This window comes from Mus caroli, chromosome 9, assembly GCF_900094665.2.
Source record: "Mus caroli chromosome 9, CAROLI_EIJ_v1.1, whole genome shotgun sequence".
In the NCBI taxonomy this organism is placed as follows: domain Eukaryota; kingdom Metazoa; phylum Chordata; class Mammalia; order Rodentia; family Muridae; genus Mus; species Mus caroli.
In genome coordinates this window covers 33,665,529-33,680,607 of record NC_034578.1, presented here as the reverse complement: position 1 = coordinate 33,680,607, position 15,079 = coordinate 33,665,529, and the positions used below count along the sequence as shown (strand labels likewise).

Below are 15,079 nucleotides of genomic sequence, written 5' to 3'. Positions count from 1 at the left end.
AAGAAAGAAAGAAAGAGAGAGAGAGAGAAAGAAAAGAGAAAAGAAAAGAAAAGAAAACACAAAACCCAAGATAACTAGATCAAATAATTTCCTTGAATACATTTTCCAAGACCATGAAGGAGTCTGAAAATGGTTTCATTTAGCTTCTGGATAAAAGAACCACTGAGTGGTAATCCTGTGTAGTGGAGGAACAGAGCTGCCAAGTAATGGCAGGGACCCATACTGTCTTTCACAGATAGAAAGAATTTAGGGGTTTGGGGCTGGCAAGATGGCTCACTGTTGGGGGGCAAAAAAAAAAAAAAGCATTGCCACCAAGGCTGATGATCTGAGTTCAGTCCCTGGAAGTCACATAAAGATAGAAGGAAAGTGACTCCTGAAAGTTTATCTCTGAACTCCGTACTAGCACCATGGCCTGTACAAGCCCACTCTACACAAACATGAGGAGGAGGAGGAGGGCTGATAATGGCAGATGGATCCAGGAAGAGATGTGGCCTGTACTTGACAATCTCAAGCCCAGAAGATGTCAGCACACAGCATGGGAAGCTTTTTAAGTTGGTGATGCAGGGTCGGTGTCCCCTGCCTTTAATCTCAGCACTCAGGAAGCAGAGGCAGACATGTCTCTGTGAGTTTTGAGGCCAGCTGGGTATATAGGATGAGACCATAAAAGAAAAAGGGTTTGTTTTAATCACACGGTGTTTCTTCTATCCTCAGTCTCACCCTAGGCCCTGCCCCACCCCACCCCACCCCACCCCACCCCCACTGGCACTTTTACCTCAGTTTTGTGTACTGGGATCCACAATGAGAACCAACACTGATAAGGCCATCTTCTCTTCCCTATATTCTCTGCCAGCTCATCCCTACACCCCTCAGTTGTCATTGGCTAAGATTTTCCCCTCACCTGGTTTGGTTCCTTCCCTTCTTGTTCCAAGAACCAAATCAGGATGGGCACCTCCCGGGGGTGGGACGACGACTCCTCCCGTGCCATCGTGTACCAGGCAGGGAGCACCACTTCTTCTCCCTCTACCGCCTCCAATTTGTTGAGGCCCGGGGGCACGTGTAACTCCATCTGAGCTCGGGAGAAGGCAGCTGAAAGAGAGAGCAAGGAGGTCGTAAGCTCCTAGGGTGGGATCCCTAGTCAGCCGAAGGAGCCTGCCTAACTTCCGTCGCTTGAGGGGAAAACCTGTCCCTGGAGGACAAAGCCTGGAGAACAAAGCCTGGAGACGTGGCCCAGAGACCTCTTTCCCAGGGTCCTGCTTCTCCTCACTCCGACATCTAGTGTTCAGAGTAGGGACGGAACCACATTTCTATATATTCATTCTAATCCTGAGGTACAGAGTCTGAGCAGATTCACCTCCAGAAGGGCGATTCCAGAAGGGAAAGCAGACCTGTTTTTGACCCACACCCCCAAGGCACACATTTGCTCCTCCGGTCTCCTTGGTGGCAAGGGAGAATGGAGATGCCAGCCCAGGTCACCCAGACTCTTCAAGCCCGAGCTCGCAACGGGATGGCAGATCGCTACGTAGTTACTCATTAACCTCGCGGCTCCCTCTGAACTCTGAGAGCCAGCATCCTGTGCTCCCCAGCTCCAGCGCCTGCTGGTGACTAGAAAAATCCCAGGCCTCGGCTCAGTCCCAATGAGTCGGCTGCCCTAGGGAAACGCACGCCTGAGACTCAGCCAAACCCTCAAGAACACTTTTGGGGGTCCTGACTATCAAAGCGAAATGCCACTGAATTGTAGGAAGTTTCAGGATGAGAGTTAAGGACATTTTTCCCACAAGTACAAAAAGCTTCCCCAGCATGTGTTGGGGAGGGGAAAGGGAGTGTCCCTTTTGGTTAGGGGGACACTGATGACACTCCAGTGCCAAGAACACTTGCTTTCCGCCCTTCGGAGATGCAAGAGGGCGTGGAGTGCTAAAGCCTTTTGGGAATAACTTTGGGTTAGCACAAAGCCGAGCCTGGGGACACCAGCAGCTCTCTTCCTGGGCCCTGCTCTTCCTGGATCATAGCACTCTGCACGCAGGACAAGCTGCCACCTTGGAGAAGGTGAGCGGGCAGCCGAGGCTCGGAGGCTCCAGACCATCTGCGCCGGCAAAGCCAATCGGAAGGCTGGGGAGACTTAGAACCCTACCGAGCCAGGATGCGCGCCTCCCCCATCGCTTCCCGGCCGCGTCTTAACCAAGGCTCCCACCCTATTCCTTGTCTTTCGTGGCATCCCCCACCCCTGACATTTCCTGGCGGGTCCCTGCAGTCGGAGCAGGAAACTTGCGCCCGCCGATAAGGTAGAAGACAATGAAGCCGGGCTGTTAGACCGGAGGCTCTGCAGGCAAAAACAACCCCGCCTTGAGAAGGTCCACTTCCCTCCAGAGACTCTGCCTGCAGGTTGTTCCGCTACCGCCAGGCGCACCTTCCTAGCCTTCTTGGGGTAAGGCCAGTAAGGAGGGAAAAATGTCTTATCAGATAGACTTCAGCTTCCCTCCCCAAGAGCGCTCTAGCTGCCTCTTCCAGGTATTGCACTTGCAGTTTGCAAAGCGAGAGGCAGGGGCTGGGAGTGGGAGATGAGTTGCAGCAGTGGACACCCTTGCTTCAAGGTGAGCAAGGGACTCCTGGGATTTCCCAGCTCTCTGCTCTAGAGTCACTTGGAACGGAAGAATCCCCTAACTGATCAAACCTTTTTGTGACTGGGTGCCGCAAGGAGAAAAATGGGGAGTTCCTGGGTTCCAGTGAAGGACTGCTCAAGAATAGCATCGTTCAGCCCAATCTGAGACCAGAGGGAGAGAGCAGGCCAAGGACCTAAGCAGAGCGAATGGGCCCTTCTCCCCAGGGCTACTATTTTTAGTTTCCCTCTTTCTCTGAGAAACTCCCCTTGTGGGCTTCTCACGCTCCAGGGGCAGTTCTGAGCCACGAAAGATCACATGGGGGGGGGGGTTGCCTTGTGCCTTCCCCAGGAGCAGAAGTGAGAGCATTTAACCCTCCAGAGGCCAAGAAGGGCAGCCTTCGTGGCATTATTAGTAGCATTTTAGGCTCTGGATCTTTGATATGACAAAACCAAACTCAAAAGCTGAAAGAGAAAAAGGAGGGGCCACGGGTGACCTACAGAGGATGCCTGTGATGTTCAGATAGCCAATATAGGTTTTTCCTCCCTTGCTTGGAGGCTGACATTGCCCTCTCCAACACAGTAAGGGCCAAGTTGAGGAAGAATGCAGAAAAGAAACAGAAGCTGAGGTTGAAGGTGCAAAAGCAGAGCTGAGAAGCTGAAGGAACAGGAAACACTCCAAGCTTTGGAGGGAAGGGCGCAGAAGCTCGTGAGACTCATATCTGAGAACCTTAAGATCTCATTCCCTCAATACCACTAGGACACAGACCAGGCTGAAAGAAACCAAGGGTGGGAGCAGGGAGATCCCCATCAATGTCACTGAATCTACTCTACATTCTTCCAGGTCTTACTTGCTCTGACATCCTCTAGCCCAAGGAAGAAGTTAAAGCTAGGATTCTAAACCCAGAGAGCAAAACAGCCTGGGGAATAGCTTATAAGGACTTAGTTCCTACTGAGTCATTTCTCTCCAGATATAGTACTGGGTGGGCCACCTCCAGCTCCTGCTTAAGATAGTTGTCCTGGGAAGCTCATCCAAACACTTGCTTCACGAGGTCCCCTTCTCTTGGACCCTTTGACACCCTCTCCCTATTTTCCTTGTTCCTTTGGATCTGAGAAAAGATAAGGACGATGGTAGACCTGAAAATGTGCTGTGTGCTGGAGTCTGAGCAACTGACCTCTTCCCGAATTTCCTGTGTCCAAATGACCTCATGGTCAGGCTTTGGGGGCATCTCCTTTGATTTCCAGGGCAGGAAGCAGGAAGGAAAGAAAAGAGCTTGGTGGGGAAATGCTGGGACGTGAAGTACTGCTTGAAGTACTTGCGTCAAGGCTGAGGACCAGGCATTCCCTCGGGGATCTTTCACATCAGCTTGAATGAGGGGTGAGGGGAGGGGGGGACTGGAACTAAGTCCTTAAGCCTTTAGTCACTGTCTCATCCAGTGCCTCAGCTTATCCAGCTGTGATGAGTGGGGGTAGAGAGTAGACAGGAATAACTGCCTTAACTCATCCCAGAGGTCTTGGCTGGAGATGCCTTTATCCCCCTCCCCAACACCACACACCACACCAAAGCTGGAAGCCGTTCTAGCCATAGAAGGCAGAAAGTGTAGCACCAACCAGTGATGCCCAGAAGTGGAGAGTAATGAGGAAAGACAAGAATGTCAAACAAAAGTCCCTTCAAACCCACTCTCTAAAGTCCTCCCCTAGGATCAGATTTACCTGATCAAAGCCCCTCCAGACCCGGTGTTTGACTCACCAAGGGTACTCAGTCCCAGGAACAAAACCCGCAGCAAGCTGGTCTGGGGGGTTCCAGCCTGAAGAATCATGGCCCTCCTTGGCCCGGAGTACTCAGGGAGAGTTGGACACACAGTGTCTACAGGTGTTGTGGGTGAGCGGCAGCAACCCGAATGTGTACAGGAACCAGGCTACTGACCAGGGTGGCTCCAACCCAAGTCAGCGGGTGTGCGGATGGGGAGGTGGGGTGGAGACCGACTGGACAGTGGGCGGGGCATTCAAAGGGGTGGAGAGGTCACCGTCCTGCCGGGCGCGGCGCGCTAGTGACCCGCAGCGGGGGAAGAGAGCTCTCCCCAGACTCAAACAGCCAGATCCGGCGGCCTCTACCTCATACCTCCCGGGCAGGTGTCAGGAATAGAGGGTGAAAAAGGAGGAATGGGGGAACTAACCTAAATTTAAGGGACCCCGACCCGACAATAAAAGCCCTGTATCTGGGTCCAGAACGGCCGCTCCAAGCCTGGCGTGCCGCATCCCGAATCAAAGCAGAGCAGCCTTCTCGGAGGAAGAGGGGAGCCCCCACGTTGTGTAGTGTGGGTTCAGGTGGGTCAGGAGCAGCCGCTGAAATGGGGATTCGAACTTTATTAGCCCCCATCCGTCTCCGCCCGGTTCAGGCCCGAGGCTTCTGGGGAAGACATCCAACATAGCCCTGACGCCACAGGCCTTCCTGCTCCTAAGGCGAGAGAGGGGCTGGTTCTCCAGAGTTCCAGAAACCGAGGCCCAAGGCGGAGTGTATGGGGGTCTGGGGGAGTCTCGGACCTTTGTCTCACTGTTGAAAACACGGAAGACCTGGTACAAGGGCGATGAGCAGGAAACTGAGGCAACAGTCACAGGCTTAATGCTGACCAGGGAGGAGGGAGCAGCTGCAGGAGGACGGGATATAAATAATTTCCTTCCCTTCTGTACAGCCGCTGGTGTCTTCGCAACCACCCATCATGTAGTGAACGGCTTAGGCCAGTTCTGATCCTTTAATTCCCAGGACTAGATCTTTCCGCTGTGAATTTAATTTCAACCCCACACCCCACCCATGTCATTGGGGGCGGGGGGTGGCGGCACCTCTGCGCCCCCTGATGGCCCGGGCTGCTTCAGCAGGGAATCCACCGGTTCCAGCCTAACAGCCAATAAATAAAAATATGCTTCAAGTATTTGGGCAGGGCTTCACTGTGCAGGGCAGAAGGCATAGCCACGGATGTCTGACGTGGCCTGTTCCGAGGGAGCAGAACTGTCAGGCAGTAGAGGCAGCCTGGCCTCCTCATCTCTACACACCCCATCAGCTCCAGAGTTGTGCAATGGCTTTTCCTACCTAAAGAGCCCCTGCGGCTTCTTCCTAGTGCAGCCAGCCTGGCTCCTCTTCAAATACCAGTCATGCAGTGGCTCTACGAAATGCCTATACAAACACTAGACGGCTCCTGACATCTATGGAATCTACCTCTTTGGCAGCTCAGCTTTCAAACTTTGGACTGTCAAAAGGTGGTGTTGGGGATGGGCTGTCTTGGTTTTCCTTGCCGATCCGATTTTTCTAGATTTGAGAATACTAAAAACATTTTTTTTAAAGTGTGTATGGGCCTGCATGTGTCTGCACCACGTGTGCAGTGCCTGTAGAGGCCAGAAGAGGGTGTCGGATCCCCTGGATTCTGAGCTGCCATATGAGCAGATGCAATCAAACCCCAATGCTCTGGAAGATCCTTACCCTTAACCCCAAAGCCATGTCTCCAGTCCATAAGTACCTCTTTCAAACACCCTTCATCTGTTGCCTGGACCACGTTGTCACTCCAAATGAATAACTCCTCCCAGGAAAAGGAAGTACAAAGCTTTGGCTCTTGCCTAGTGACACTGAAGCTTCTGATGACACAGGTGTGTCCATCCTTGCCCCAGGAGCTGCTTCCCAAAATCTCTAGTACAAAATCAGCCAAGGACCCAAGGAGAGTGACTGTCTTATGGCACAGAAGAATTTGCAGGCTTTTACCCCTGAATTTTCCTCATTGACCCCTATTCTAACCACTCTGACCCTGAGGAAGTCAAAACCTAAACATTCGATGAGTGCAAGGAAGGTTCATCATAGGTTTCTGTCAACCACACTTCATGTAAGATCTTAGAAAGAATTTATATTTGGGCTGGAAAGATGTCTCACACCGGTCAAGAGGACGTGTTGGTCTTGCAAAGGACAAAGGTTCAATTCACAGCATCCACATGGTGGTTTACAACCATCCATAATTCCAATACTAGGGAACCTGATGCTTCTGACCTCCACGCATGTGGTAGGTACATATACATACACGGAGGCAAAACACTCACAAACATAAAAACAATTTAACTTAAGAATTTTCCAGAAGTGAAAACAAAGCTTGACTAAAAGGGCCTCTCTCCCTCCTGGATCTGTTACAAGGCTTAAGGTCTTAGGCAGTCCCCTTGTCTGAGACAATGCTCAATGTCAATTTACCTGACAGCCTATTGTCTTCTTTTCTAGAATCTCTGGTCAGATAGGATATTCCTATCAGCAAGCCACTGTCCTCACAAGCCTCCATTTCCCAAAGCTCAGTTTTGTCCTCTTCCCTGACCTTTAGCCCATTTCAAGCCACTCGGAAACTCAGGCTTGATCATATCTTTGCCCTCCATCTTGGTCACAGGAGTCTAACAAGGCCACACTCCCAATTATGCAGGTCTAAAAAGTCCTCACCAACTGTTTCTAAAATATTGTGCCCCATCTATTAACTAGTGAAGGAAAGGGATACACGTAGGTAAGTTCAGCAACTATTAATGATAATTCTGGACTGGTCAGTGGTCACATTGGAGGGGCCATGCAGTGTTCCTGGTAATGTTTGTTCTGCCTGTGACTATGTTTGTTTCAGCACTGGTGACCATGAATGACCATGTATGACCCACCATCAGTGCATCCTCGCCTGAGAACCAAAGAGGAAACCCACAAGAATCTCCCAAGGCCCCCACGTACAAATGCTGCACACACTAAGAGCAGGTGCAGTGCTGACAGTACCTGGGTATTTATACTCTCCCTGAAGTGGCACCTATTTTTAGCAGCTTACATTAGAAAAAGAGGTAACTTCTTAAGCTTAGATTCAAAGAATACAGACCACCCCTGTGGTTAAAATCACTGAAAAAAACATATAAGCATCAATTAGCCAAATGGTATCATATTAAGAAGGGGGAGGGGAATCACTGGTTTGTCTTCATTTGAGGGTTGTAGGACAGAATTTTTTTTTTAAATATGCAATTTTATTTTTAGTTTTTTTGAGACAAGGTCTCTCTGTGTAGCCCTGGCTGTCCTGGAACTTGCTCTGTAGACCAGTCTATCTTCAAATTCAAGAGATCCATCATACTCTGTCTCCCAAACACTGGGACTAAAAGACTGTACCACTACCTTCTGACTTGTGATTTTATTTTCAACAGTACAGAAAATCAGGGCTTATGGGTTCTCACCTGGACCTGCTGCCCATTTATAGCAGAACACTTGAGCAATGTTGAGGAACCACTGAAGATGAGTTACCCATGTTCTGCAATCCTTGACCACCAGCGACTGTTCTTAGCCAAGGGTACTAACCTCCACGTGGAGTGGCACCTGACCCACTGGAGTCTCAGAAAAGGAATGTGCATGAGTCACTGCCTAATGGACTGGCACCTTCCAGTTTCTTCTCTCAAGGATCACTCTTCAAAGGCATTAGTATTGTATTTTTCCTGGATCCTCATTTTCTTTTGTTTAGACACAGAAAGATCAAGGCATCAAGTTTGTCCTTTTACTACTTAGCAGACTTACCTCAATTAGTAAGTGAAAAACATGGAGAATCTAAGTGTCTTTATACCACTAAAGTTAGAAGAAACAGAAAGAAATACAATATGACTTCTAATGACCTCTGGAACTGACAAGAAAGTACTATCTTCATTGTTAATATATAGAGAAAATAGTGCATTTGCAGGGCTTGGCGGTCTGGTCCTTCCTTTTTCTTCTCTTTCCAGTATTGGGGATAGAACCCTAGGCCTTGTACATCTAGATGAGCCACATACAGCCTATCTGCCCATTCTTACAGCAAAGCCAGACAAATCCCCACAAACAGTGCAGCCACACTCCGCTACAAAAGGCTCAACTAGCACACCCAAGAAGTCAGGAATTCCTTTAATTTTTTTTTTTTTTAAGTTTAAATGGCAACACAACCATAAAAGTTGGTACATCACATAAACAAAAGTCTTTGCAGGCAACACTGATTGGAAATAGTAAAACACTTGGTCGGTGAAAAAATGAATTCTAAATTATATACAATAGTAGCTAAAGGTAATATTTAAAAACAGCTGTATTTACTGTGACTTGATTTACTCGCCATTATCTATTGCTTATTTATTCAAGGTTGTAAATAATACTTATAGAGATGTGTAAAAATGAAACAGTGAAAAAAATACAATTTTCAATTTCATATGAAACTCAAAGTATAAGTTTTGTCCAATATGGAATGTACCTACATTTGTTTATATCAAGGCTCTAAAACCAGTTTTAAAATCGATGTTTTCTTTTTGTAAAAAAGAACTGACCCACCATGCAAGACCTGCTTGCTCAAAATGAGCATTTCAGGTGAGGTCTGCTTTTTCTGCCCAGAGTCTACTATGATTTCTTAGAGGTTGTATTGGTCTCATCGTGGAAAAAGCTCCCATGAAGAGTCCGTCGGCAGCATCTGGACGTGGGGTAGTCTGGGTAATGGGAAGAAGGGACAAGACTGCACAAGCCCAAATCCTTATGAAGGATGACACTCAGTTGTTAAATTTTAAGGGGTATCCGATGGCTTTTTCCAGACACTCAACTAATGAGCCGGCAGAAAGAAAATCTCTCTCTACTTCTACAAATTTGATATAGATGGATTTGGGGGAAACTCCAGGATCCACAATACAGTTCTGAGACAAAAACCCATTAATACCAACCCAATCTTTACTGAAGGTTTTGGTATTTGCTTGGAAATGTAAAAACAAGCACTGCTGCAGAGTCCTGACCTCAGCAATACCGAGGTAGCAGTAGATGATCCTGGTGGGTTCCACTTCCACCTGTAATGAGGCTTGTGCTGAGAGGGTCTCCAGGTCGACTCGGCCCTCTTTCCCTGGGTCCAGAGCATGGTGCTCCACATCTGGTGAGAGAGGCCTCTCAATACATTCTTCATAGCCAATGGCATAAAGGCCTGGGCTTTTAGGAATGCCTCCTGGCAATAAATACTGAACAACATTGCCCCCGGTTGGCTTCGAGTGGGCAATGGGTATCCAGTCAATCTCCATGTGCAGCTCTAGGCACCTCGCTTCACTGATGGTGATCTCTAAAAACTTGTAGTAAACATTTTTCCAGTTCATTTTTTGCACCCGGGTCATAATGATCCGTCCCTCAGGCTTCTCGGAGTTGAAGTACTCCCGAAGACGCTTGCCAAGGGGCACCTGTGAGCTGATCTCAGCATAATGGTAACGGATATCCTCTTTCCAGCGGGTGTTATAGCCAATTCCAAAAATGGCCAATTTATTGGAAAGATGGAGCCTTGAGAAGTCTGTCCAGCTCTGAAACAGTTCCCATTTCAACTGCACCGACTCCAAAATCTGTACAATATTCTGCATGGTATCTCGCTTCCTAGAAAGAGAAGTTAATGGTCAAATTCTTCAAGTATCTAGAGCAGCAATATCTAACAGAATTTTCTATGATGGTGGAAATGTTCATTACCTAGACTGCCCACCATAAGAGCCACTAGAACTTAAAATACAGTCAACAGGAATGAAATGTTACATTAAAACACCCACACCTCAGAAAGGCTTCCATGCTGGAAAGTCACTGCATTTAATGTCAGAAATACCTCCAAAGGTTCCTAGAATTACAAACAGCTTTTCATGGTCACAGATCAATTTTAATAAATATAAATACTTATGCTCCTAGGAGTCTTTTTTTTGGGGGGGGGGTCCGAGATAGGGTTTCTCTGTATACCCTGGCTGTCCTGGAACTTGCTCTGTAGACTGGGCTGGCCTTGAACTCAGTGATCCACCTGCCTCTGCCTCTCCAGTGCTAGAATTAAAGGTATGCGCCATCACAGACCTTCACAGTGGTCTTCAGATCAAAGTTCCAAAGGCAAGGAACACTTTAACATGAAACGCCAGTGCTGCCTCAAAACAATACCTTAATTTTTAACACAGGATTTATGAGTCAGTAATTTTTCACACATGTTTTGGAGGAAAGTAAGTACATGGTTATAACTGAGGACCTAATACAAAGGACAACATGCCTCTCCAATGAACATTCAAGGTGATACTTCAGAAATGCTTCAATTATGTCTTGCATAATTAGCAGATTAAGATAGAACATGGGATGGAATTCCTGTTCCACAAGCTACTTAAATGATGTATTGACTGATACTTTGAGTAATTTACATTCTTTTTAGAAATGATAGTGTATACCTTTACTCTCAGCACTTACAAGGCTGAGGCAAGTAGATCTCTGAGTTCAAGGCCAGCCTGATCTACATGGTGAGTTCCAGGGCAGCCAGGGCTATGCAGAGAGGGGAGAGGAGCAAGAGAGTGAAAAAAGGAAAGGAAGAGAGGAGAGGGGAGGGGAGGAAAAAAAATGGTTCCTCAAATATGGCCAAACTTTGATATGGTAAGACTGGCTTATCAGATATTAACTTGGAAATTGAGCTGCTATATTTTTTAAAAATTAACTATAAGTCTAACTACAAAAGTGCTTACTTGCTTACTCACAATCAAGAAAAGCAGCTTGTCTAAGAGTACTGGGGTTTTGTTTGGTTTTAGTTACTGTTTATGAATAGGGGCAGTATGTGCAAGGGCTGCTGGAGGCCTAGGATGTGAGTCTCTGAACACTAAAGCTGGGACCTCAACCTGAGGCCTCTGCAAGAGCACCAAGCACTTTCTTAACCACTGAGCTTTGTTTCCAGCCCTCAGCTAAGAGCATCTTCAGAAGAGGCGATGGTCCTTCAGACTTTCGCTTTAAAATCTTCTATCTTCCAGGAGAAGAGCTTTGAAACATTCTGGAGAGGCCTCACAAAGCCTCTTATTACCCTGGTCTATCTGTACAAGACGCAAAGAGCTAACACTGTGTTACAGTAAGGGGACCCTAAGGGTACCTTCCCTCATGAGTCTGACTTACAATCTTCTCAAGTAAGCACCTAAAGGAAGCGCTCGATTGATTCCCGGACCACTTCTCTGCTGAGGAAGTAGGAAGGTACTCACTCACTCACAATATTCAAGTGTGATGCTCTGTGAGGCAGATAGGTTTCTGAGTGGGACAAGAGTTCAAAGGAATACTGTCTTTTATAGCCATCAAATTGTTTTATAAACTCCCTTCTCTTAAAGTTGTATGTGTGTGTGTGTGTGTTTGGTATATGCACACCTGTGTGTGTATGCATGTACACAAGTCAGAAGAGGGATGAAGTCTCCTCTCCTACTACTCTCAGCTGTGTTCTTTTGAGAAAGTGTCTCTCGCTGAACCTGGAGCTTTCATGGTTTGAGTGGGTAGGCAGCCACTAACCCAAAGATCCTCCTGGTTCCATCTCTGTCAGCTTTACAGGTGCGAATGGGCCATGGCCATTTTTGACAGAGGTACTGGGACCTGAACTCATATCCGCATGCTTTTACATGAGGTGCTCTTAACACTGAGACATCTCTCCATGGTTTATTAATCTCAAGGAAGAGTACACTAGGAGATGGAGGAGAGTGAAGAATTGTGTTCATCTTGCTCACTGATGTATTTTAATGCCTTGCATACAGCAGACACTTAGAAAACAAAAGTTAATGAAACAAGTTTGGGAAATAATCTTAATGAAGCATGGATTCGTCAGTAAACTAATGACATAGATGCTGGGGAAGGTAGGTGGAGAAGGAAGGAGAAAACCAAATAAAACCCAACCCACTACCCAGATCAAGATGTCTGTATTTTATTTGATACTTCATTTTCTGAGCAAGTCAGACACTGCAGAGAATCTCAGAAGTGCCAGACTGAGGTACAAATGGCCAACTGGAAGCTCTTCAGAACCTCTCATTCCTTAGTGAGCTGGCACCAGAGAAAGAGCACACCAGAGTTCTGCTGGACTCAGCACGACAGTGTTTCAGAAGCTTGGAACAATTTGGCACCATACTTATTTGAGTAGTTCCTGAAAACTGCCCACTTCTTGGGTTCTGAAGATCCAATGCCAAAAAAGGTTGCAGGGTTTAAGGCTAGTGGCAGGGTTTAAGACTCTGTGATGGGTCTATACCTAGTTACATCAAATGACCATCTCCTGAAGGTCCTAAATGGCTATGTGGGAGACATAGGGCACTTTAGTTACAAAGCAGAGGCATTTTTGGAGATTGAGGAATTTAAAAGTTTGGATTTAAAAATCACTTTAAAAATCATTTGCCAGGGCTAGTGAGATGGTGCCGAGGGTAGAGCCCTTGCTATGTAAGCCAGATGACTCGAGTTCAATCCTTGGCCCCATGTAAAGGTGAGAGAGAGCCTTTGACCCCCATAAATGCACTGTAGCCAGCGTGTGCCCATACCCATACATGCATGTGCAATGAGAATTAAGTTAAGCTACCGGTTTTCCTTCCTTTCTATTTTAATGTCACTATTTCAAAAAGGTAACTACCGCCTCTCAGTAAGAGTTGGCTTTGGGTTTGCTGATTTGTGTCACATCCTGCTTTTGAAGAGGACTAGGGGAAACTTTCTTATTCCTGAATACTCACCTTTTCCCCAGATACAGGATTAATTAGACATCACTGGGGATTCTTTCATTTTAAAGGCACTGCAAAAAAAAAGATTTGCAGTGGTAGCTTGCTGAACTGACTTGCCTTCCTATGTGGTTATTAGCTATCTGCAGCTTGTCTTCTCCTCTGTCTATCAAATTTCAAGGTCACATTGTGGAATGCATCACACAAGTCACGTGTGCTAAGAATCCAATATTACCAGGAAGAAAAATGAGTGGTGCTCTTCATTTAGCCCCGAACTTTATCTTTTAGTCTTTTTAATGGCGTTGATATGGAACTCATTTAAAGCCACTAAAAAGAACTGTGGATCTAACAGATGGTGTTAACTCTTTGGGGGAGAACAACAGTTGGGCTAGCGACAGGCTCTATCCTGAACATTCTCAGTCTGTCTTCCAGGAGCTGTTCTCTACGTGCGTAAGTAGGCCACCTAAGAGCTTCCTTTCTGGTTCTCAAACTGTAATAAAAGAATTTAAACATCCCCTTGGCCCTCCTACCATTTCACCCAGCCCTGCCATGTAAATCCAAGTGCTGTGGCTCATCTTGTCTTTAGTAAGCATGTAGAAATGCAAACTACACAAGGAAACACCCATTTTCATGGAACAATCGTTTCTTCCTCCTGTATAGAACATTCAGCAGTTCAGGTCTCCAGTGGTAGGCTGAAGAATGAGCAGAAATGCATTCATGCTCTGTATCATGCCTAGCTACCCATGATCCTCCCAGGTCACTAAACTTAGACACATTGGTAAAAAAAAAAAAAAAAAAAAAATGGAGCATCTACTTACTGTGCCTCTTCAGAAGACTCTTGTTTTATTTTTAACGTTCTCTTTGAAACTGGCATTTCATCTGAAAAACAAAGAATTGTAAAACAAATTATATTTTCCTAAGTGGTGGTATACATTTATGTGAATAAGTAGCTCTATTTACTGCCTGTTCTGTACGTCCTTTATCCTAACACTGTCTAACACTGTCCCATACCAGATTTAAAAATGTAACTTTTTATAATGAGATGCGAACATTTATATGCAAGATCAGAAACCAGGTTCCACAAGCATAAAACTCTTCAAGGTCACCAGTGGATTTCAAGCGAGGAGCTTAAAGCTTAATTTCGATGCAAACATGATTTTAAAAGAACAAGAATAGAAATGATTCTGCCCTATTTAGGTTTCCTGTGTAGGTTTTACAGGGTAAGTAATTATTCCCCCAAATACGAGGATCAGCATATTCTGCGTTTCTCACGGCCTGGGGACTTAAGTCTTCACAGCAAACAGGGCTATGATGCACTGCTGTTGCTCAGGCCGTTATCATTCTTGTGAGATTAAAAGACAAGATCATTTAGCATCTATTCTTATTCTTCAAATCTGCATATTCTCTTACATATGGCTAATAATCTTAACAATTTGAGAGCCTCTTTCCGTTTCCCTTCTAACATTTGGGAAAATTAAAACAGCATTAATATAGAAAATACAATAATATTTCAGTTCTTTTCTCTATTTCTCTGTCATCGGCAGGATCTCTGTATTTTTTCCCTTAAGCAAGGGAAGCAAATTTACACTGCCAATCCTGCCTGAACTTTCTCATAGGCACCTGAGCACTTCACTAGGCGGAAGGGCATTTCCTACTAAAACTCATTACACAACTTGCTGCTGATGTACACAGGCTATAGCTAAAACCTGATCAGTACTTCCCAAATAAGAAACTGGAGCACTTGACATACAGGGATACAAGCAAACAAAACTACATGTAGCCTCTTAATTGGACCAGTGTGGATTTAAAGTAGTTGGGCCGTGTCAGTGCTCTTAGCAGGAAATCTTAGTGCTACAAAGAACAGGCAGGGGTATTTTGAATTGCATAAGATTCTGTCAGTGAACCTCCTGTATGACTCAGATTAGGAAGTCTTCTATCTTCAAGGAACTTAACAGTACGAAAGTCACCACGTAGCTAATAGTGAGCATGACTTGGCAGTTTGATGTTAAACCAAGG

The 15,079-nt window shown here is 46.2% G+C and overlaps 2 protein-coding genes across 7 annotated transcripts in view; both read right to left on the bottom strand.

Moving 5' to 3' along the window:
• The window catches only part of Esam (endothelial cell adhesion molecule), a 10,320-nt gene extending 5,768 nt beyond the window's left edge, over window positions 1-4,552 (bottom strand). The window contains exons 1-2 of one of the 2 annotated variants that reach the window (XM_021172515.2): window positions 4,344-4,552; window positions 899-1,086 (exon numbers count right to left, since the gene is read on the bottom strand). In XM_021172515.2, the coding sequence (XP_021028174.1) occupies window positions 899-1,086; window positions 4,344-4,413 (258 nt within the window). In that variant the 5' untranslated portion in view covers window positions 4,414-4,552. Of the gene's footprint in view, window positions 1-898; window positions 1,087-1,351; window positions 1,951-4,343 lie in introns of those variants that run through there. The other variant, XM_029482061.1, reaches the window with a different exon arrangement.
• Window positions 4,553-8,493: 3,941 nt separating this feature from the next.
• Msantd2 (Myb/SANT DNA binding domain containing 2) overlaps window positions 8,494-15,079 on the bottom strand; it is a 34,820-nt gene continuing 28,234 nt past the window's right edge. For 2 of the 5 annotated variants that reach the window (XM_029481575.1, XM_029481578.1), the window contains exons 3-4: window positions 13,882-13,942; window positions 8,494-9,983 (exon numbers count right to left, since the gene is read on the bottom strand). In XM_029481575.1, the coding sequence (XP_029337435.1) occupies window positions 9,131-9,983; window positions 13,882-13,942 (914 nt within the window). In that variant the 3' untranslated portion in view covers window positions 8,494-9,130. Of the gene's footprint in view, window positions 9,984-13,881; window positions 13,943-15,079 lie in introns of those variants that run through there. The other 3 variants (XM_021172060.2, XM_029481576.1, XR_003837569.1) reach the window with 3 other exon arrangements.